The sequence below is a fragment of the Vanacampus margaritifer genome, chromosome 18, assembly GCF_051991255.1.
Source record: "Vanacampus margaritifer isolate UIUO_Vmar chromosome 18, RoL_Vmar_1.0, whole genome shotgun sequence".
Classification (NCBI taxonomy): Eukaryota; Metazoa; Chordata; class Actinopteri; order Syngnathiformes; family Syngnathidae; genus Vanacampus; species Vanacampus margaritifer.
In genome coordinates, this window is record NC_135449.1 from 13,787,048 (window position 1) to 13,811,402 (window position 24,355).

Genomic DNA, 24,355 nt, shown 5'->3' on the forward strand with positions numbered 1-24,355 from the left:
GGCGTGGGGCTCAGTGATAATGATGCGTGGCTTTCAAAAAAAGGTCGAGGAAAATTGTGAATGTAAATAAACATGCATGTGGTGCTACCATGCAGCGGACAGTCAGCATCCTGACTAGCCATTTCATTTGGAAGTGTCAATGCAAATAAGCCGGCTTGCGAGAATGGATGGTGGTGCTTTGTTGCAGAATGGTGGGGGTCTAAATGAGGTGGTTGTGTGCAATTTGCCGACACTTGGCTGAGTTCTGACGCCACGCAGTGATGTAAGAGACTGGGGGGAGGGAGACGAGAGAAGTAGAGAGAAAAGGAGGTGGTCTGCTTCGCAGCTCTGTCGGTCTGCTTTACTTGCGGACCCAGACACAGAAGGACTCACAGCGGGTCTTTTTTTATTTTATTTTTATTTTTTAGCAGAGGTAGGCTGGCTTTCCGCACCCACCATTTATAAATGCGTAAATTCAGTGATTTTAATCAATTTGATTAAATTTACATAAATGATTGAGAATATCTGTCGGCTGTTAACCACGCGGATACTTTCAAACGCATTAGGAAAAAGTGTTTTATGTGCGGGTTAAAACTGTTCTAGTCACGATTATAGCAAGTTGGATGCCTGCTTTTATAGAATAATGTCATAATTAATGCATGACGTGCCGCTGACGTGGTGATCATACCAAATGAGCTCTACTTATGTCTCCCGTCTAACTTTGACTTGAGCAGAACGAACCCGAGCCCCCAGTCGTCAGCACCTCGGACAGCGAATCAGCGCCAAAGCACGCGAAGGGCGCTCCCGAACCCGGGGGTCCACAGGCGCGACTTCCCCCCAGCTCTGGATATGCGGCTGTCCCCCCGCCCTCGCATCATCATGGGCTGCAGCGGGCTTTAGTTCACTTCATGAGCAATGACAGCTGAGATATGAGATATGCCCTTGAGTTACATTGAGCATGAAGGCTGCGAACGGGACTGAGCGAGTAGGCGAACGCTCGATGGCAAAACTTCCGTAGGACTGAATCTTCCGCAAAGCTTAATCAGAGTTGCCTTTAGAAAACCCCTAGTCTTGTTTTGCTCCGCGCACCATGGGGATAAGGCACCTTTTGTTACTTCTCATTTATCTGGATCCGCTGAGCGTGCTGAGCGCGGCCACGGGTGGGAAAAAGTCCAAACAGACGAACAGGAAGGTCCCCAAAGCCACATCGGCGGCGCCCACGGTGGCCCCGCAGCCGAAGACGCCGCAGCCCGCTCCGGTCAGCAACCACGACACCTGCCTGGGTTATTACGACGTCAGCGGCCAGTATGACAAAATGTTCGAATGCAACAACACGGACCATCGCTACTGCTGCGGGACTTGCTTCCTGCGCTTCTGCTGCGAGTATAAGAAAGACAGACTGGATCAAAAAGCGTGCAAGAACTACCAAACACCGGTGTGGGTGCAGACGGCCGCCCCGTCCCCGGTACCGACGGGCGAGACTTTTGAGGGCATGGACCAGACCAACACGGCGGTCTACATCACCTGTGGGATCATAGCCTTCATCATAGTGATGGGAGTGTCGGCCAAAGTTGCTTATGATAAAGCTACAGAACCGCCACAAGAGATGAATATACACAGGTGAGCCTCATAAAATGTGATGACCATTTGAACAGTAACGCTATCTATAATTATATTCACGTTTGACTGACATGATCATGCCTGTAGTCTGCAGTGGTGTAAAACTGAATTCCATTACACTGAAAACGATTCTTAAATAAAACAAAGTTCTAGATTTGAGTAGACAACTCTCAATATGCTGCAGTCCATTTTTACATCACAAAAAATTGGAACCACCTCTAGCACATAATACTTCTCTGATAGCAGCCATTCTGAGCAAAAAAAACATGTTCTTTTTACTTTTAGTGTTCTGAAACACGTTTTCACAGTTAAAAATAAAATAAATTCAAATTAGACTTTAGAATGTCAAAATAATGTTACAATCTGGCTTATTTTTTGTCCTTCTACAGTAATTTTTGGTTCCCCAGCTAAATGTATATTTCCAGAGCCAAAATAGGACATTTATCATCCATTTTGTAAGAAAAAAAACATTGTACATGTACATCAATGTAGTTAATATTGAAATGTAATATTTTAGTCATCATTTCAAAAATAAAAAATCTGTAAAGTAACTGAATGATTGATTTCAAATAACGCGTGCCTTTCACATCAGATTCTATTAGCAGATGTTCCCCCCTAAAAGAGATGTGTCAGAATGGAAGCCTAAAATAATTACAGCCTCAAAAGAAGCTCATTACTCAGACAGTTCTCTTTGAATGTGCGTGCGAGCATGTCTGTGTGGGAATAATCCTTGATAGTTTACACTGCAGTCAAACCCGTGCTGCATTTCCACCAATAAGAGGCCGCATATTTGACTCAAGCTGTCAAATGTCACACCTTGAACCTCCTGCATATGACTGCGGTGTGCAGGGCAATTGGCATGAATGCTTTGCAGAGATGGGATACATACTGTATATGGCCAATGACCACATTTGATCCCTCAGCTGGCTCCTGCATGCTCCTGCGGCTTTTCCATGTGAGAGTTATCATACATGAGTGGGCTGCAGACTGCACCCACATCTGAAAACAAATGCTGACACACATTATTTCCTCAAGATTGAATGGTTTTATGCATTATTCAACACTTGAGCAGTCTTAAGACTGTGAATAATGGATACTGTTAATGTTGGGGTTGTACCAAGGTCGTGTGACATGCATGCACCAATGCACATTGAATCAAGAAGAGGAAGATAAGGGGAGCGGAAATATTCATTTAAAAGCAAAAGGTTACCCCCAATGTTATATTTGATATACAAGAGCTTTGAGCCGGTGCAGCCGTGCAAAAGTAGTTTGATTTCCCCTTTCAAAGCGATGCCAGAACAACCAAACAAACACTTTTTGAACTTTCTTTCATCGCAGTTGCTTCTGCTTTTCTTGCTCTCTCCCTCTTGAGGGATTCATGTGCACCTGGCGCGGTGTAAAAAAACATTCCAATTCAACCTAATTAGATGAGATGCTCACACATGCAATGTTATTTCCCATTCATCATCTTCCCAGGCTTTTTAAAAACACACAAAACAGAGAAGCCCCAAATTATCCGTAATAGCACAACACTGTCTTAACAATTAGACGCTATTTGCATTATTGCCTCATTTTTAAATCTGCACACGGAAGATGCTTGGAGTAGAATAATGTTTGCTCTTGACTGTTATTTCTCAGGGCCCTTGCTGACATCCTGAGGCAACAGGGGCCCATTCCCATTTCTCAATATGATTGTGAGAACTTTGCGGCGATGAACGGCTCGTCCAAAGACAACACACCAATCAGAACCTCATCCAAGAACCACTACACGCCTGTTCACGCCTCAAAATCCAACCACGGTAAGAGCTTTCTTTTCATTTCACTCCTATACCCACTAGGTCAGGGATGGGCAACTGGTGGCCTGAGGACGGCATGTGGCCTCCGACTACACTGAGTGGCCCCTTGATCAATTTTTGAAAAAAAAAAAGAAAAAATATGAAAAAGCTTTACAAACACAAAAAATTCTTGAAAAAAAGCTGATGAATATTCATCCGATGTTTTTCAGGGAATGCAATTGGAGAATTCAATTACAATTTCAATTATTACACTTCACAATGACAAAATGGGCCTAATCGTAAACAAAAATAAAAGAATATTAATACTAATTTTGAGTTGTTTAAATGTATATATTTGCACCTTTTTTATTTTATAATGACTAATTAAAACAATCTTGTTTGATCCAAAAGGAACTTGCATAATTATAGTGTTTCGAAGAAATGTATTTGTCTTAATATTTTTTTTACATGTTTAAACATTTTCTTTTTTTTTTGTACCAAAAAAAAGATGGTCCTAATCGGGACTGCAATTATTACGAAATTAATCGTGATTAATATATTCTTTTATTTTCTCCCCTTCAAATTTTTCATCATAATTGAGCAGTACTAATATATATATATATATATATATATATATATATATATATATATATATATATATATATATATATATATATATATATATATATATATATATATATATATTTATATATACACACAGATGCGTATTGCAAATAAATGACACAACTTTACTACAATGGAACCAGAAACGATTGACGTGTTCTTTCCATATTAAGAACAATCTATTTTTAAACAAGAAGTATCTTGCGAACTTCTGCATATGTGCCCACAAATATATGCAGTATAATTTAATGTATTACTGCTAAATTGTGTATTAGTGACTCCATTTCACAACGTTGAATGCTTTTATTTTGTTAAGTTCTCGAATGTGCTGTGACACCGCTCTACTGCAAGCAAACACATCGACACTTTCACTTTAACCCTAATGAGCTATTTTGTGGAGTTGCTGAGTAAAACATGCTTCACATCTAAAGATCAAGTGGCTTGGGGTCACCCCAAGTGACAAGACGGTGTCCTTTCGGCTTGGCTCACAGGTGTGAGAGCCCATGGAGATAGAGCTGGAGCAATGGTTAGCTCGTTGCTAACGGCTAACCGAGTGCGTTCTTTCAAAGCAGGGAACGGGTGGAAGTGCTACGCAGTCCAAATGCATCCTCCACGCTAACATTCTGCCGCTTAAACATTGTGTGTTTTAGCTGTAGTGCATTTCTTTTGGGTAGTTTTGACGTATCTGCTACGTCGTGACTGGAATTCCCTTAGTTGAGGCTTTCCAAATAAGGGGCGGTCGTTAATCGAGCGTTAAAAAAAATTGTGCCGTTAAAGGCACTTTAAGTTAACGAGATATTAATTATATATATATATATACATACATCCATCCACACTTGGCTGGCCTACGAATAGCAAAGAACCCACGTATAAATGACGACAACTATAAACTCCCCCAAAATTCTTCAAAAAACACTGATAAACATCGAATATAACATTTAATGTCTTATTTCACAGAGCCAATCAAAGACATCATTGATCGATCGGGCAATTAAGACATTACAACCGATTCTGCATTAAATGCAAAATATCAGCCGAACCCGACGCAGCCGATCAGATCGATGTAAAGTCTAATTTTGTCAATATTTAAAATGGCATTTTTGTCATACATCTTGTTAGGAAGTGTGTGCCCCCCAGTTGACCTTATGAAAAATTGTGGCCCGCACCAGCATTAAAGTTGCCCACCCCTCCGCTAGTTGGTCAAATACAGCTGGAGGCAAATTCCAACAGTATGCAATTTTCCTCCATCCCTGCTAACATTGTGATATTTTAATTTTTAGCATTATGTTGTGCGTTTTCCGCCAAAGAGCGCCCACTGTGCTCAACCTTTCAGCTGCATAATCTCCAATGTTAACAACCTGTAATCATCACATTTGAGCAAGAGAGTGTGAGGGAGAGCGTAACAGAGGGAAAGGAAGCCAGCAACAGCAGATAATTACAGGCTGGCAAGGTAGCGCAGCCCTGCAGTTTCTTGACAGGATGGAAGTTGTGACCTCGCAGGCACACAGTGGGTGAAGGATCTGCTAACAACGTGTGATTTTATGTGACTATTCATAAAGTGGATGGCAGGTAAATCAGTACATTTGGTGAGCACAGACATTAAGACCAGAGGTGAAAAAACAGTCATTTCAACTAGAGCCATAGCTACCTGTAAGGACCCAGATGCCGGGACCAGGATAATTGTTTCCCCCCTCAGACTAGTCTGTGTCACTGTGTACATGAATGGGTAGACTAGAGTAGTCATTATGTGTACAAGGCTCAATTTTTTTGTTGTATTTTTTTGCAGAGCACTTTTGCGAATCAATGATTTCATTTGAGCAATTTTCAAATTTTTGGGAGGTTTTTTTTTTTTGTTCAGGTTAATCCCAGGGACCTAAAGCAAGGGTTTCATTAAAGGGATACCTTAACTCATTGAGACATTTTCCGCAGTAAAAACATTTGTACAATTAATATGTTTAAAAACACATTTTTCCACTTGCTGTCGACTAAAGATGACATCACCTGTGCTGAGGAAGTAGATAACGACCAATCATGTCTCAGTTTGCTGATCAAACCCAGAAAACAGATAAGCCTTTTCTGGATCGTGCAAATGTGTTTTTTCAAAATTAATGTACAAAGTATTTTGATGTAAATAATATAGAATTTAACGGGGAAATCCGACTTAAGTTGAAAGTCGGGTTACATCGCCAGCATAGGAACGGAACTCTGCTGTAACTTGAGAACTCCGTGTAATTCCGGTATTAAACGTGCTAGCGTCCGTTTTAGGCTATCCTAGCAATTAGCATGGCTTTCCCATCTTTCCTCATCATCCCTTTGTGAGAATGATACTTGTTAGAAGAGAAGTGTAGCTTATTTACGGTCACGAACGTGATGGTTACTGATTTAGAAGTGATCCTGCAACATATTTAGCCATAGCAATAGGCAGCCAAAGCTCGTTGCTACTTGTGGCTAGTTGTTGCGCCGTAGTAAGTAGCTCCACTTTAACGCGTGCGTGTCCGGTCTAGCAAAATTATCTGGACGTTTGATTCTCAGTTTTGCAATTCAGTGTGTTTTGATGTGACACAAAATGCAAAATTTTCCTCGCAAAATGCCATATGAAACTGCTTATTTTGAGTCTGAATGGATGGACTGCCATTTATATTATGTTACTTTTTCTACGTAAATTTATCAACATATGTGAGAAAACAGTTGCATGTCTGTGCATATGTAACAAACTGGTTTACTGGATTTTGTGTCTAGACAGATTTTTTACATGATGTACACTATGTGATTGACAGACTGATGCACAGTCATGAATCTGATGTTATTTTGAGCTAATTTTGCGGGAATTGTATGGAAGTTAATGTCATCCAGTTAGCAGAAAAAAATCCTTTCAATGCTGATACAGTAACAATCAAATGATGCAGTACTCATATTTTGGGATTATTTCCTACTCAGCTGTTGTGCTCAATATACTTTAAATGTTTTTGAGAAACCAGATTCCGGACAATTTGTAAAAAGCCAAATAAGGGCCAATAAAGTTCTGTCACAGCACAAAACTGCATGGCTTTAACATCCCCTGGATAGGACAAAAACATGCGCTATCGTGCATATTTTCAATATATTTTGGGTTTTCATGTACATCATGTAAACTTGGTCTCTTCCTGCCACATTACCATCTGTCAGACATCTGCTTCCAGCATTTTCATTCTACTTGTTGTGAACGCAGTCTGCAATCTTTCAGTTTTGCGCTTCCTTCTCTTATCCGCTGCCTCGGTCCAGTTGTATGGTCAGTACGCACGCATATAAACTGATATGCAACTGTCTTCAGGGGTCACCTCAACTATGAATGTTGTACGAGTGATTATTTAAAAAAAAAATAAACAGAAAGATTTAATAACTTTTTTAATTAATTATAGCAAATCAAGTCCACACCAAGCTCCCATCATCATTTAGCAGTCCCGACAGGGTTCAACATAAACGGCTATGAAACACGGTATACAAATGGTGAGCTCCATCCACAAGGGTCTATGTGGCACCCGCTTGCCTTCATAGAAAATTCATGTGCACCTACATGGCAATTGGGCAAAAAGGAAGGATGATGACGCTCTTAAAGCAAATCCCCTCAACTGAAGTTGACGCTTCAGGCACTTTTTGTGCCACAGTCAAGTGTAGAGACCCATAAAAAAAAAAGGTAGCTAAGTACTTCACTAACTTCTGTCAAGAGCGCCAGTTTTATTTAATTGTAAGAGCATTAATATATAATGATGCATAGCTGCTGTGTTATTCTAAAACCGAGAGCTCTGTTTCAGTCTAGTAGCATATGATGACTTATTTTCACATTACAGTCCTGTGATGACATTGTACCCTTGGTGCACTGCGAAATTCCCTGTGTTTTTAGAACAACATAATGTGTTTAAAAATACTGCGCTAGAAGCAAAAACTGTGCAGACGGCATAATATGATAGCATCGTTGGAAGTGCTGCTAGGCTTATACACACACACACATATATATATATATTTATATATATAAATGTGTGTGTGTGTATGTATGTATAAGCCTAGCAGCATTTGGAAGACTTGATTCCCGATCCTAGATGCGAATGTAAACACTACACACCCTGCAGCCACAACATGGACTAGACCTTGAAAATGAGGAGCAGATACCTTTACAAGACTTTGCCTTCAGTCAAAATAAACAATAATCGCTTCTCTGAGTAATGCAGTTTTGCCGGCAGCTCTCTGAACTGAAGTTGATTTATTTAGCGCAGTCCAGAGGCAATGATTTAACTATTTTTTCCCCCTCTCCCTTGTTTCCCTCAATTGCTTTTCCTTCCTCATATGCAAAAAGATGAAATGTATAGTTTGCTAGCACTGGAAGTGTGAAGTACTCTATTTTACTTATTCAGTATGAAAGAAAAAATACAAGTAGTCTTACATAGCAGATTGCAAAAAGTATAATATGCAGATTATAAATATATATATTTCTATGCCTCTTCCTGAACATTTGGAGCTGTGCTATGTACTGTATTGTACTGTGCGTATGGAATCAACTGCCTGGGGAGGCACCCAAAAAAAATCAAGGTCATAAAAAATCATAATAATAATAATTACATTATTATCAGCATGTAATATTTAAAAAAAAAAGTTTGTAAAGCATACATTGTGTGTTCCTCTTGCTTCGCCCATATGAAGTGAAATTATTATTATTTTTGGACATACGCGCTTAAGTGGCGCTAAAGGCAAGTCGAGGCGAGAGCACCTAGTGCACCGGATCGCTGGTTCGTCCCCCCGGGTAAATTTGCAGTCCTCTCCTTGAGCCCATGTCGAGTAAAATTAAAGAAATTCTTCCACGTACAGTACATGGAGCTAAAGGCAAATTGAGGCCTTGTGAAGCGGGGCCGAGAGCACCGTAGTCGGATCGATGGTTCTCCACCCGGGTAAATTTTCGGTCCTCCTTTGGAGCCTAAATTGGGTGAAATTAAATGCTTTTTTTTTTGGAGGAAGCTTTCTGGTGCCATTAGGGAAGGTGAGAGTGTGCAAAATGTATTTTTTGACGTGATTTTGTTGCTTTTTCGGCCTAATTCCATGTTTTGCTTCCATGGTTGGCATTTACTGCGCCACACTGTAGTTAAATGTGATATTGCATGGTTAAAAAAAAAAATAAAAATTAATATCATACAATCTATATATATGAATGTATTGGTGAAGAAATTAGTTCATTACATATAATAATTACGGAGATATGAATTACAAAAAATTTGTCCTGAAGGTAATGGCGAACCCTAATTATAAAGTGGTGGTCTGGCTGTCATCAGCATCAATGGGCAAATTGCTCAGAAACTGTCATATGATGACCTGATAGCTGATTTTGAAGCCTGGAAATGCAGACGTGTGCCTCTGTAGAGCCTCTAACAACTGCTGCTTGAACTTTAAAATGTGTATTTAAAGTTCCTTATGATGTTTATTTCTTAATAGTTGTGGCATTTACTGTTGTTTTTTATTTTGAATTTTTTAGTTTTATTTATTTGAATATTTGGTGCCATTGTTAGTCTTTTCTAAAGACATAGTTATTATCATTTATCTATTATTTTTGTGAAAGTTTTTGAAACATTAATATTGCCAAGTTATTTTGTAAAATAAAGCAAAACTGACAAAACTGATGGTGTGGGGGGTGGGTGGGGCACCACAGAGCATTTATGCTTAAGGCACCTAATGTCACGGTTGCGGAGTGGAGGACCCAAATGCAGGGAGGCAGGAGAACCACTGCAGGGAAGCATGTACCACTAAACACAATTTATTTAACAAAAACACTACCAAGGGTACTGGGAAAACAAAACCAACAAAGATCTGAAAAGACAAAAAATTCAAAGGAACAACAAAGCACCAGTGGTGACAGCGACAATGATCCAACCCAGACAGAGGGGAGACAGGAGACTATATACACACACACTAACAACACAACAAGACACACCTGGAGCAAGACACAAGTGGCTGAGGGCACGGATTGGTTGACACGAGGAAGGGCAGGATTACACTCAACAAGACCAAGGCAGACACACAACCAAAAACAGAAATCAAACATGACACCTAAATGGCTAGCGCTGGCCCTGACAGCAAGAGTAATAATAAATACAGAAATTTAACCAATGAAAATCTGATTTTTTTTTGGAATATCAAACATAATTATATATATTAAAAAATATCAAACATGCCTTGAGAAAAATGATTGTTCCCTTTTGTTCCACAACGTTTTGAAGGCAGTCACTGCAATCAAACATTTTGTTGTTGTTGTTGTAACTTTCAGTGATGCCTATGAGCAAACCGTTCCATTAGTCCTGACGACATATTTCAGCTACTTCCTCAGATGTTCAATAGAAAAATACTTCATATTAGTCCACCATTTTCCTCTTTGCCATTCTTGGGTGTTTTTAGCTGTTTTGGCTCATTATTCTGTTGCAAGATCTGTGACCAAGCTTACTTATACTGGCCAGCACGTTTCTTGAAACCTTGAAAGTCTTGAATTTTCATTGCACCCGACACAGATTCCATACACCCTGTGCCAGATAACATAACAGGACGTCCCCCATGTTTCACAGTAGGGACAGTGTTCTTCTTTTGTATGCTTCATTTTTGGATCTGTAAGTATAGAGCTGATGAGCAAAAAGGTCTAGTTTTGTCTCATCAAGCTTAGTGGCTTGTCAACACACTGTTTGGCAAATTCCAGACTCACATTTTTTATGATAGCAACAGTGGTGTCCTATTTGATCTCTCCCATGTAGACTGTTTTGGCTCAAATGACAATGAATGGTGCTGACAATGATGTAACTCGACCTTGGAGTTCACCTTTACCTTTTATTAGGTAGTTCTGGGCTTTTTGGTTATCAGTCGTATTATTGATCTCTTCAATTTGTCAACAATTTTTCTCCTGTGGCCACAACCATAAATGCTGCAGTCCTGTGGATCTTAATTTTCTGATGAATATGCGCAACTGCGGTTACAGGAACATCAAGCTGCTTGGAGATGGTCTTTTGGCCTTTACTTCTAAGATGCTTGTCTATAATTTTCCTACTTATCTACTGCGACAATTCTCCCACTAATTTCATCTGGTCCACGTTTAGTGCGGTTTACACCGTATAACCAAACCTCACAATGACTAGTTGTCACCCTTTAAATAGGCTGACTAATAACAAGTTTGAAAACACCTGTAATACTAATTAGACATCACACCTTGGTTGAACATGTCACTTTATTCATTTATTAACAGTTTTAATTTTCAGAGGGATACCAACAATTTGGTCCATTTATGAATTTGTGAGACTAATTTCTTTATTTGTAAGTCTCTCTCTCTCTCTCTCTCTCTCTCTCTCTCTCTCTCTCTCTCTCTCTCTCCTCTCTCTCTCTCTCTCTCTCTCTCTCTCTCTCTCTCTCTCTCTCTCTCTCTCTCTCTCTCTCTCTCTCTCTCTCTCTCTCTCTCTCTCTCTCTCTCTCTCTCTCTCTCTCTAACTAAATTAATTCGTTTTTATTACTAACTAAATTTAAGTAATCTATTACTTTTCAAACAAGTACTCATGCTTTAGCCAGCAAAAGTGGTAACAATATATTTTGATATTGCTTACCATATTTGTGCCGTTATCAGCTTAAAGGTCAGTTGTTTTCTTTTTTTTTATACAATCAGTGATCTCTATAATAGCTTTGCACCTTTTGTCCCCCCCCCCCAGCTGTGTTGACCTTTAGGTTGACGTGATTTTGTTGTTTCTTTTTCCTTTTGCAGAAATGAAAAAAAGAGCTACTTTTTTCAAACTTTTAAAGTCACACGCATATAGTATGTTGCATAGTCATTTAATTGCATTGCGCTCGTTTAATTGCTGCTCTCTAGTTGTTGACCGATAGACCAATCAATATATGATGACTGAGAATCCAAATTGAGGTTAATGCAAGTTGGTGCTTAGCCAGCACTTACCTTTACATAACAATAAAAAGGGTCCACTTGAACAGTCCAGGTCTGCACCAAGTCAATTAATTGTAATTTTTCCCTACATTTAATGGATCTGCCCTTGAGTTATAAATAACTGGCCCTTGGCCTAAGTTACACCCCTTTGCAAAGTTTCACGACAATCGTGCTGAGAGAGACAAAACAACAGACGTGGGTGAGACTATATAACCTCCTCAGTCAGAGGTAATTATCATAACACACTCTTAAACGCCCACACGCATGGCTGTAGCCACTCTGCAATTAATACTGTGTGCGGGCTTACCACTGACTCCCACTTGCCAATATAATCAGCAATTGCATGTTAAAAACAACATTTCTAAAGCATCATCATTTTTAATATACGCTCTATCATGAGTGCACCTGTGTTAAGCCACAACATCTGAGGGTGGCTCCACATGTATAAGTCCATTTTCTTTTATCTAATGCCATTTGTGTCCCCTGTGGCTTGGTTCATGTTCTCATATAATGAAAATTTAAGCATGCCCAAATGCGTCACCAGAAACCTCGTGCTATCACTCTCTTCTTTTAGTGGTTAAAAGACTGTAAAAAGGAAGAAAGCTTGCAATGATAAGCAAATAATGCAATAAAAACACACGTTAATACAGTGGAACATCGATTTAACTGTTGGGTACAAATACAGTATGTTAAAAAAAGTTTGAAGCCGAAAAATGATAAAGTACAGTGTTCCCTCATAGAGTAAATTTGACTCTATTTAAAGTGGGACCAAATAGACTCCGTTTTAGAGTAGGCTAATAGTTAACACTTGGAAGAGAGTAAAATAAAGAATTGAAAAAAGAAATAAAAGTCATTCAAGGGTTGAGGAACAAACTCGCAAACTTCAGCTTGGTATACTGCCACGCTACCACCTGAGCTATGCCCCTCCTACTGTTTGCTTATCGATGTTTTTGGTCTTGGTCTCTGCTCTTGGAGTTAGGAAGATTCCAGCTGACCTGAGCTAACACATCAGGAACTGCGTGGCTCAGGAAGTAGATCAGCTGTCTCTCAAGCTGAATGTCGTGAGTTTGTTCCTCAGCCCTTGAGTGACTTTTTAAAATTTATTTTTCAATTATTTATTTTACTCTCTTCCAAGTGTAAATATTACTCTAAAACCGAGTCTATTTGGTCCCACTTAAAATAGAGTCAAATGTACTCTACAGAATTTACTGTGTGTGTACTGTACAAAAATATGTTGAGCTAGTGCCTGAGTAAACAATAGCCATAGTTATGAATAGATACGACGATGCTAAGCTAATGTCTATTTCCATTACCCAACATGGCTGCCAACGTGTCCATGTTGATTGGCCGATTCTCAATTTGCATTCTTGTCTATTCTTACGTCTTTGTGATCTTGTGAAACGTCAGTTACATTATTGTTCCAATTGAACGCACAAATAAACCAAGAATGTACAGAATACCCGGATGTCGTTCTTGTTAGCTAACTTAAACTAAAGCTGCATCAGTTGATACTTGTGAAGGTGTGGCTAGTGAAATATCCCAGGATGCATATTACAGAAATACGTCAGAGTCGGAAGGGAAGTTAGCAAGTACACAGCCGTTCCAATTTACAAAGGGACTTGTGTTCTTAGGAAGAACGTTCTTGTGTACATTCTTAGTAAGAATCATACTTGTAAGAATCGTTCTTGTTCTGAAATTTGTTCTTCATGTTGAGAAGCAGCCATTGACTTTGGTGAGAATAAGAACATCACCACTGACAACAAAGCCTCAACATTGAGGCATGTATTATCTTGCACAGAGCTACTTTAGAAGGTTCTTTTTGAGTGGACTGGAAACAATCTGAATCTGAGGTCTGTTGTTTCCGGATCCATTAAATTGAGGTTCCACTGCAGGTTTCTCCAATCATGGTCCTCGGGGGCTGAAGTCCTGCAGGTTTGATATTTTTCCGCCCTCCAATCTCAGGATCGTTTTCAGGCTTCTGCAGACCATGCTAATGAGCTGATTCTAAGGAATCAGGTGTGTTGGAGTATGGAAACATCTAAAATCTGCAGGACTCCAGCCCTCAAGGACCAGGATTAGGGAAACCTGTTCCGCTGTATATCTGAAATATCTATCAGGCTACGCTTTAAAACTCTATCACATTATCCTCATTCATTGAAAAGTTGTTCTAAATTCAGACATTAAATAAAAAACAGGCAGTAAATACTCCATTGAGCACACATGCAAAGCCAAAGACGTGTCTATTAAGTTACAGGTCTAATCTATTGAAATGTCATTCGTAGTTATGTCACCATAATGATTTTCAAGCATGGTGGAAGCTTATCAACACCCCGCTTCATCGTGTTAGCTGCTCATGCTATCGCTAATGTTGTCGCGCACGCTACATCATAGAAGATTATTAACGCACTCGTCTATGATCTTTTTATAAAACATGCAAACTGCAGTACAGTAAGTTTGGAACCAATCTGAGATCACCTCTTGCAAATTGCAATTGATTTGGTGCATGTTTGTTTGCCGTGTTCACACCTGTCCAACTGAACGACACCAAAGGGGGAAACTAACTAGAGTGCACACCCTGAGAGGCCTCCACTAATTTGTTTCCCTTCCTAGATCTCATTATTGGCCCTTATTATACAGCGGGAGCTTTGGCCCGCTGAGTTTGCATGTGCAGCACTTCCTGCATTAGTTTTATTGGAAGACAATATAGCAGGGTGGGCTTCCATGTGAATGATGCAAAACTTTGTGAACGTTTTGTGCACGTTTGCATGTCCATCCCAGCAGATCTGCTCTAAAATCAGTAATCCATGTATAGTATTCCCGCATTGCTGTGTTCAATCTTAAATCGACCTTGGAGTTTGGTATACCTCCCCAAGGACAGCCGCACAGTACCCCAGCCAGCAGGGTTTATAAAAAAAAAAAGATATCAATACTCACATTTTCACTCTCTCAAAGGTATTACAGAGCTACGGGTGTCCTGCGTGGAATTCAGATGAAGTATTACTATATGAAACCACAGAGCAGCCACTTCATGCACTGCATGCTCGATTTCATGGCATTGTTGAGGTGAAAAATCGTGATTTCCTTTGTAGCAAGGACATTGAATTCATAGTGCGTAGCCCCTTTTGCCGCAGGCACACCAAGCAGCCTCACCTTAATAAGATGAGAACACGCATAGTGGGATGAGGGGCATTCCTTTTGAAGGGTCTTTTAGATTCAAGCGCCGTCGTAGTGGGTCGTGCAGTAGCCTACCAATGATTCGGGTGACATACGCCAATGACAACCGCCAGCACACAGGGGAGAATCACACTGCAGGCTGTCATTTTAAAGGCTTTAAATTATTAACTGTGGTGGAAAGATTTGAGTTCAAAGTGCACAGGTGTGTGGGTGGGTGAAAGTAATTGCTTGGATGCCATGCAATTCTGCGTGGCCAAATGCATAGGGTAGCATATATTTTTTGTTTGTTAAGCGTGTCGGAGGATTTAATGGTCCTACTTTGTTTTTATTGAGGATTGTAGTGGGTGGTAGGCTTGTGCTAAAGTGCATGAATTTGCAAGTTGTTGTGCGTATCAAAAATAAAAACACCTGCACGCATGTCTACACCTTCCATCACGGATATGGTATTCTATACAGCCATTGCTGGTCAGGATATTTGAGAAACCTGCATTGAAGAGGTATCAAAATGAATGCACAACTAATCAATTATTGAATTTGTCGACAATTATTTTAGTAATTGAGTAACCGTTTTGAGCCATTGTTAAACTTAAAATGGTCGAAATTTTCTTATTTCAGCATCAATAGTTTTTCTCTAAATTCTATAATTTTCTGCGCCGTTGTGGTCAAAGCAGCTAATGGAATGGAAATCCCAATGTTCGGTTTAGGTGAACGTTATGGGATTTTTTAAACAGGTTTTAGGTGAACTAATGAATACACACACACACTCGCACGCACGCACGCACGCACGCACGCACACACGCACATACACATTCTCACCCACATACCAAAAAATAATAAAAAAATTAATTAAATTTAAAAAAAGAGCAATGATGATGACATGTCAAATCGGTAAAATTACCGAATGAACCATACTGAGCTCTCCAGAAAAAAAAAAAAAAAAAAAGGAAATCCCAATGAGTACCGCCATTAACGTTAATTGACGTCAACTATTTTAATATGTGGAAAAGTGGCATAACGTTTTACCATAAGAAAAAGTAGCCTAACGTTACTACAGAGACTATGTTGTAGCGTTAGTTTGTAAATGTTTAGGCAATGGTTATTTTGCCGTGAACCGGCAAATCTCCCGCAACCGTTATTTTGCCGTGAATGTTTCCGATTTGCCGTGAATGCTTGTAGACATTCACAAGTGGTTATGAATAACACGAATGTGCATATTTAGGCCACTGCGCAGTCGCAACGTGAAAGCTGTCTCGTCTAGACCACTTAGCGGCCGGTTAGCATCACAATGTCAGGTCAACTAGGTGGCGAGTTGCCAGTCACGGCAAATTAACCACTGCGGATTGTATCTTTGCAAAACAATACGCAACCGCTTCATATTATCCAACCACCGTCTCCTTTATCATATCTGACCTCTTGTAACCAAACAACCTCCACACGACAAACAGTCCTTTGAGAAATGATGTCGGTATACGTCCTTCAAAATTAAAATTAATTCACTGTCTTCTCAAAGACTTAGGACGAAGGAAGCAACCACTTTTTCCTGGTAATTGTTTCCCCTCTCCACGGAGCTTTTGCAAGCAGGGAGAGACGAAGAAAGAAGCAGCCAGCTTCTCGAATTTCAGTGGGCGTGACAAACCTTTACCAGAGGTGGTGCCACTAACCCGAGGGGGCTGGGTCGAGTGAACTTTCGTGTCTTTTTGACGTCACTAAGTCACGGGAGTTTAATCTGCCCGTTTGAAGCACACATTTTAGAAAGGAGGAGAAAGCTAAAGAAGTCGCTGACGGACTTTTTTCATACCTGGTTGGATTGTAGATAGGCCGGGGATGCATACTATTGATAAAAAAAACCCACTTAAGTGCATTTTCATACTATGGGACCTTTAAATCTAATTCACAGAGTGACACTAGACAAAAAATATTAGTGTCAAAGTCACTGTTGTGTAGAAAATGTATCTTTTCACAAAAAGCTAATTTTCTCCTTATTTTTTTCAATTTTCGCTTAATTGTCACTCAAATTACCTATTTTTAAGTGCTGATTACTAAAGAACAGAATTAGCTCATACTTTTTTTTCTAATGAGAGAATGGAATCCAATCTTTCATATGGCACCCACCATGTTTATGTAGTCAAAGCACACAATATTCTGTTTGCCTTGAAAAATAAGTTAAAATGCTCGAAATTGGCTGGCACAGTAGGGGTTGTCTTTTTGGATAACCTTTGGCGGTAAAAGAGTTAAAGGGATACTTGACTCATTGAGCCATTTTCAACAGTAAGAAGATCATTTATCTATAATTAACGTGATAAAGTCACTATTTTTCATGAACAATTAATACCCTTAAAAACTAATTTTGCCACTTGCTGTCGACTGAAGATGACATCACCTGTGCTCAGGAAACAGGTAACGACCAATCATGGCTCTATTTGCTGGCCAATCTCAGAAAACAGATGAGGCGTGATTGGTTGTTGCCTGTTTCCTTGGCACAGGTGATGTCATCTTCAGTTGACAGCAAGTGGAAAAACGTGTTTTTATAGGTATTAATTGTACATGAAAAATAATGAATTTATCAAATTAATTCTAGATAATTTATTAACTTTTTATTGCTGAAAATGGCTTAATGAGTCAATTATCCCTTGCTATTCACATATTTATGAATGAAATTCATCGTGGCAGACTAGCTGTTTACTTTACCCTGTGCCGGTTTTAGACATGGTCTGAGCAGGTGTAAGGTTTAGATCGACTCTCTGCCACCAAATTGTTATTCCGCCTGGCCCATCTCTAAGACACAGTTTTTTTTTTAGGTGTGTACGTACAGTAAATGGTTCCACATCTGTGTCGAAACAGGTCACTATGGCAAAGAGAGTGTGCGAAGCAGTGGTGGTGCAGACCTTCACAATTTCATCTCCTCTGGCTTTGTGACTTTGGGGCGAGGTCCTCAGAAAGGTAACTAACTTTCTTTTCTTTCTTGAAACTGTGTTTAGAATATTGTACATCCCATGCTCTAGGATTGTATATGTACCAACTGTATGGTTAAAAGACGAAAGCGGCTCTCCACTTTGTGACCTACGCAATCAACAGTGAGACATTAATGGAAGTGAAATGTTTCCTGATTCAATTTCCCTCCAGAATAATCCCCATCAATTTCTGCCACTGTTGTACAATTAAATACCATGCTAACTAACACAACACACACACAACTGATGGGAGAGAAGGTGATGCAAAGTGGTGGACATCCTTCCCGCGTGCACGAATGAGCACACAGCCATTAGTGAGGGACCACAGTTATCCCTTGGGTAATACATTGATTAGTATGCAGCCATGTTGTCCAAGCTCTGATTTATTCCCATCCATTTTGGCTCTAACAAATCAAACGCCCTGTGTGTCACCACATGGGGAATTGCAAGGAACAGCCCCTTTTGCTTGATCCTTTTTTTGTTTTGTTTTGAGAGAGCTCAGTATTGTTCATTCGGTATTCTTACAGATTCGACATGACATCATCATTGTGCGTGAGTATGTGCATGTGCAGGTGTGTGTGTATGTGTGTGCGTGTGAGTGTGTGTTCATTAATTCACCTAAAACCATTAAAAATCCTATACCGTTCACCTAAACCGAATACTTCAGAATCCCGCTAGAGTCGTGAAGTTGTCAGGAGACCCGAGGAAGGATCAAAGAAAAGAAAGAAAATTGAAATCCAGCACCGACCAGACATCACCTATTACCCGCCGGGTTACCAACCAGAATCTTTCACCAACCCCAGAAACATCTAAATTCCAACACATTTGGGAGACCTCAAGAGACCAAAGGAAAGACTGAGGAAAGGAAGAAAGGATAGATGAAGCAGAGTGAGATCCACAGACATCAGCCTCCACTGATTCAACGACCAGAGGAAGAAGCAGATTGTGTTTGAATTTTGGTAGATGCTGGTGTGGTGGATCTGCCATGCATGAAAACCTCCACCAAAGAGGGGAGCCGTCGACCCCGGCCAGGACAGAGCAAGCACAACCCCCCAGGGCCCTTCAGGCCGCAGCAGCGCCAAAGCACAACCCCCGGGCCCCACAGGGGCCACCGGCCGGAGAGCAAACCCAGGAGCCCGGAGCGCCCCCCACCCCAACACGGCCCGCGCCCCAAGCCCAACACAGCAGAACGGGGCACGGCAGGCCCATCAGGCACCCTAACGGCCCATAGCCCCCCCCCCCCCCACCCGCCAGCCACCACAACCCAGCCCCCGCCACCCCCAAATCCCCAGACACCCACCCGCCCCCTTTTGCTTGAGACTGTTTTCCAAGGTTTATTTGGAAATGCTTGTGCCACAGTAAGACTGCAGGTAATGTTTCATTGGGGCTGACTGGTATTGGTATTGGTAAAGAAAAAAAAAATAATATATATATATATATATATATATATAAAACAACAAAACGTTTATTTCCTCTCTAAAAGGCACAGCTATATTTGTAATCTTACTCCTAACTATCAAACCTCCTGATTTTCTGTTCATCTCTCCAATGACAGCAGCTGATGATCTGTCTATGCTTTAATTGATCGTCTTTAATTTATTACGTGCAGTTTACCATTGGAAAACGACCATTGGGCCTAATGTTGGAACTTTGATTTTTAGCTTCAGGCAGATTTGTATTACTGGAACTTTTTTTCTTTTATTTTTTTTCAAAAGTCATCAATGGATGTATATGTGGAGTTTGGAATGCACACAGAGGAATAGTGATGTAAACCACAAGTCTGCTATTTTTCATCTTTTAAAATCAATATAATTTTTTACTATACAGGTGAATATAAATTCACTAAGGGTGTCAAAATTAGTACATTCATTTTGAGTTGATTTAAGATTCCACAATTTTTTTCAACGCGGGATTAATGACTGCCCCTTACTTGGAAAGCCTGTACTGGGGGAATTCCAGTTGCAGGAGATTTAGCAGTAATACATTTAATAATATATTTGTGGAGACTGGGGTCAAGTTGTATTTTACAATTTTAAAAATGTGCAGAATTTCACAAGTTACTTCATGTTAAAGATTAGATAGCTCTATGAAAAGAAAAATGCCCTGAGCTGTCGCCGTCTCACAGATTCAATTATGCCATCTAGTGGCAGAAAAATGACCTCAACATAAATCAATATCACACTAGTTTTTTTTTTTGACAATACAGTACATCTTTTTAATTTTAACTCAATTTTATGAATTATTATGAAATTACAATGTCAATGACTAATAGATGCAGCCATATTTCTATTAGTTTAACATTTGTTTCCACTTTTATGTTAACAAGAGTATGAAAACGTATTTATTTTAAAAATATTTATTTTTATTGTACATTAAAAACGGATATAAAATTTGTGATTAATTGTGAGTTAACTGTTGACGATAAATTACGATTAAAAAATTAAATCTATGTAGTAGCCAAGGGTGGCCAGGAATCGGGCTGGGCCAGCAGGCCTAAGTAAAAATACCGGGGCCGATTACTTGTGCCAGTCCAGCCCGGGACACAAAGTGTACATGTAAATAGCTAATAAATAAAATAATTGTTTTAATATGGGCACTTAATTATAACTAGGCAGTTGGGGTATGTTTATACATACTGAGTTTTTAAAAAAGGCACCGCAATTACACACCGTGCTAGTATTGGCACCAACTTGTCCTCTCTCTTGTATCCAGAAGTGTCCTTTAAAAAAAAACAAAAAACTTCACTTTGTGCATATTATGTAATATGCCACCACTGCTCACAGTAACTACAAGTGTTATCAAGCTCATTATCTTGAGAGTGATTGTGATGTACTTTGTGTTAGTCTCCACTTTGAGACCACTTTTCGAAAATATGTGTTTTGGCTCTCCAAAGCGCAGGTGGATAAACAAGCCAAATTTTTCTTTCTTTATTTTTTTAAAGTTAATGTTTCATGGTGATATGCAGCATGTATACTGCCTGGGGAAAAAAACTTTAAATGAATGTGTAAATGTAATCTAATTTTGCACTATATTGAGGAATTGAGGCATCCCAATGCACAGCCATGTACAAAAGCACAGTACAAAGATTTTCTCCTTAGTTTTTAACTACTTTTTTGAATTACTTTTTTGTGTTAATTTTAGAGATGTAATGATATCCAAATGTCACAATACAATAGTTATCACGATATGAACCTGATACGATAACTATCACAATATTGTGGGGAAGTTGGCACTATAAAAAAAAGCTCATGATACGGAATAGAAACACACGACATTGTAAAAAAAAAGAAAAAGAAAAAGAAAAAAAAGCTTATTTTGAAGAAAACAAAGCACAACATTGTGTTGTGACAAAGACTATGTAGTTGATAATGCTGTGCAAAAAAAACAACAACAACATAAGCAATTGCATGGGTTAGGGTTGTTTATTCAATGCTAATTAGCTGAAGACATAATACATGTAGTTGGAATAGTACAGGCAACATTAAACTCAATGTACATTAATGACCATTGAAGCACTTGCGTACTAATTTACGCACACATTGTAAATCAAGCAGACTTGTTGGGCAACTCGCATTGTTCTTAAATGTAGGTGGCCAAAACATGCCTACTTAAAATTAAAGCCCCCAATAATAATAAATAAATGCAAAATAACCATTTCAGCCTTTAGTTCCTGACCAAAAAACGGCCACAAGATTGGGGGCCGGTACCAGTATTGATTTCTGTCCCGAGTACCGATACCGTGAAATGGGTTCTGGTATCAGAATTCACCCATTCCTATTTAAAATGGTGCTCGTTTTGTCAAAACTGTCAGTGATGTGAATAATTTTAAATTTGTAAAAACCGTGAAATTGACAATTACTTTCATCATAAAACTCACTTTTTCCAATCTTTTGCGACTTTTTTTTCTCTCCAGACAAACAATACCCATTCAACTAAAAACAAACAAACAAACACTTGAACACAATTTCAAATTAGGTACAGTATGAATCATTGGAGCTTTACCCTATTTTCATATGAAATTTGTTGCTTCCCATATGCAGGCAATAACAGAAGCAGGGGGGAATAAAGCCTGTTGTTTTTCTTTACACTCAATCCCCTCTACCAGGAATGAATAACAACACAAAAACATGATTACGCTGTATGAATCATGTTTGTTATAAAGAAATTCCTCCCTCGGTACACATAATACAAAAGCCAAACTCTGCTCTTGTCAGCATGGGGCCCTTGTTAGCATTTTAGCTTACAGTATGAGAAGCAAAATCTGCCAGTAGCCTTTGATTCTGCTTCACAAAAACAATAAAAGAAAAAAAATGGTAATGTATTTTCTGGTGAAGAAAAGGATGTCAAGTATTAGTGACAGCTTTCAGCTCTTTGACTCTTCTGTGTAAGATCTTGCACCTCAAGGCAGGTATGACTGGATTGAATCCTAAATCAATAAAAGACTCTTCTCATCTGTGTATCTGTTTCACTACATGCTGGAAGAGGGAAACACTTTAACAAAGTCTCTCTTCCACTTTGCTTTTTATTTCTCCTGAGACCGTCTAATCAAAAATAAAATCATTTATCTGCCCGAGTTTTATGATTTGGAAATTGTGTGTAAATGACTTTATCTGTCTCTGGCTTTATCCATTTATGTATCCAGATTAGGTTTAGGAATTCTATCATGCATCTATCCTATCAATGTGGGTTGACGTGGACAGTCGATAAGAGATGAAGTCAGAATGAGGTGAGCACTAAGTAGGCAGTCAGGTTGAATATAAATCATAGTGGAGCTTCATTATTTTTTGAAGAGGTTTGCACAGCTTGTTTTTCTCTGGCTGAGCCCAACCAAAACTGGAAAGGCAAAAAAAAGCAACTGCATATCCAACGCCACAGAACCATAAACTTCTTCTGCTTCCTCCAGTTTTTTTTAAAGCACGTTATAGTGTTTATATTTGCCACACTGACAGAATCAGGTTTTGTAGGCATGATGTCTTCTTCTGGCTTAGTTTATGTTTGTTCTGTTAAATTATACAGGCTGATAGAGAATGTGTTTGGTGTGTGAGTGTGTGTGAGGCTAGATACCCCTCAGGGAGGACAGGTGAGGTCACAGGGTGTTCCGAAAGCATCATGACAGCTGGATGCTCCACATCTGCTTGCTGATATACAAAACAAAGTTGCACAGGATACTAAAAAAATAGGTTGAGTGCTGGTGAGGGGGTGGGGGATGGTTGATAACTCCAATTTCAAATCTGAGAGCTGCCTGCCTTTAGCTCCTGTCAGCCTTCCTGCAAGCATATCTCGTTTATTCTGTTCTCAAGGATGTTTCCCCAAATTAGTATTATATCACAAATAGGCAATACACTCTGTGGCTACACGTAGTGTTAATTTGGTTAACGAAAACTAAAAACAAAAATATTTTCGTCAACGCAAATTTTTCTCCGGACGAATACTAAACTAGACTAAAACCCTCATTAATTAACAATAACCGGCTTTGTTCCTCAAACAAATCTCGTACACACCGAAGCATTTCAACACTTGCGTGTGTCCAAAAGAAGACAGAGGACGTTTAACGGCTGTAATGTATATGCCAAGTCTGGAGTGGCGCTGTAGCGCAGCCACAAGGAGTTAGCTGAAAGCGTAGAAGAAGAATCAGCGACAAACACTTTTTTTCCCTAACTTTATTGCAATCTACAGAACAAACATGGCTTTGCATGTATGAAAAAAAAAAATGAAAAAGACGAACACAGGAGAAGTAACAATGGCGGCTGATTCAAGTACAACACCGCGTGAACGCGGGAATAAAGAAGCAAAATATTTTGCTGCAAAAACAAAAAGCAAGCTAAGGAGGCTGCACAAAACAACTACGACACGGCTATCCGCCATTGTTGTTGCCAGACAGGCGGTCACGCGAGAATTTGAATACGTCATCAAATAACGACAATGCGTCGTCATCGAGCTGCGACCATTACGTCATCACTGGAGGAGTATCCTGCATACGGCGTCCAGGCGGACGCGTACGGGGCGCGTTTTGAAATCTTTCAACTCTGTAGACCGGTTTTAAAAGTGATTGGTTTCAAGCTCCGAAACCGCGCCGTCATGTGGACGAACGGCCTAAACGGTAAGAAACTTGTGAGGATACATTGAAACTGGCTTTCGTGTGGACGGGGCCTAAATTAGTATGCATTTCCGCTGACTAATGAAGACAAGACGAAAATGTACTTCACTTAACCCATTCAAACCAAGAAACTATATTCTAATGCTAATTGCTGCAAAGACAGATACAAATATAGTTTTTTTTCTGATGAAAGAAGAGACTCTAA

The 24,355-nt window shown here is 39.6% G+C and overlaps 1 protein-coding gene across 8 annotated transcripts in view; it reads left to right on the forward strand.

The window, feature by feature from the left end:
* Positions 1-300: 300 nt before the first annotated feature.
* Positions 301-24,355, forward strand: part of shisa6 (shisa family member 6) — an 86,239-nt gene continuing 62,184 nt past the window's right edge. For all 8 annotated transcript variants that reach the window (XR_013289154.1, XM_077550304.1, XM_077550306.1 and 5 more), the window contains exons 1-4: positions 301-412; positions 714-1,599; positions 3,238-3,398; positions 17,944-18,042. Coding sequence is in view for 7 of the 8 variants with exons in the window: in XM_077550304.1 (XP_077406430.1) it covers positions 1,070-1,599; positions 3,238-3,398; positions 17,944-18,042 (790 nt within the window). In the remaining variant the exon portion in view is untranslated. The remainder of the gene's footprint in view (positions 413-713; positions 1,600-3,237; positions 3,399-17,943; positions 18,043-24,355) is intronic.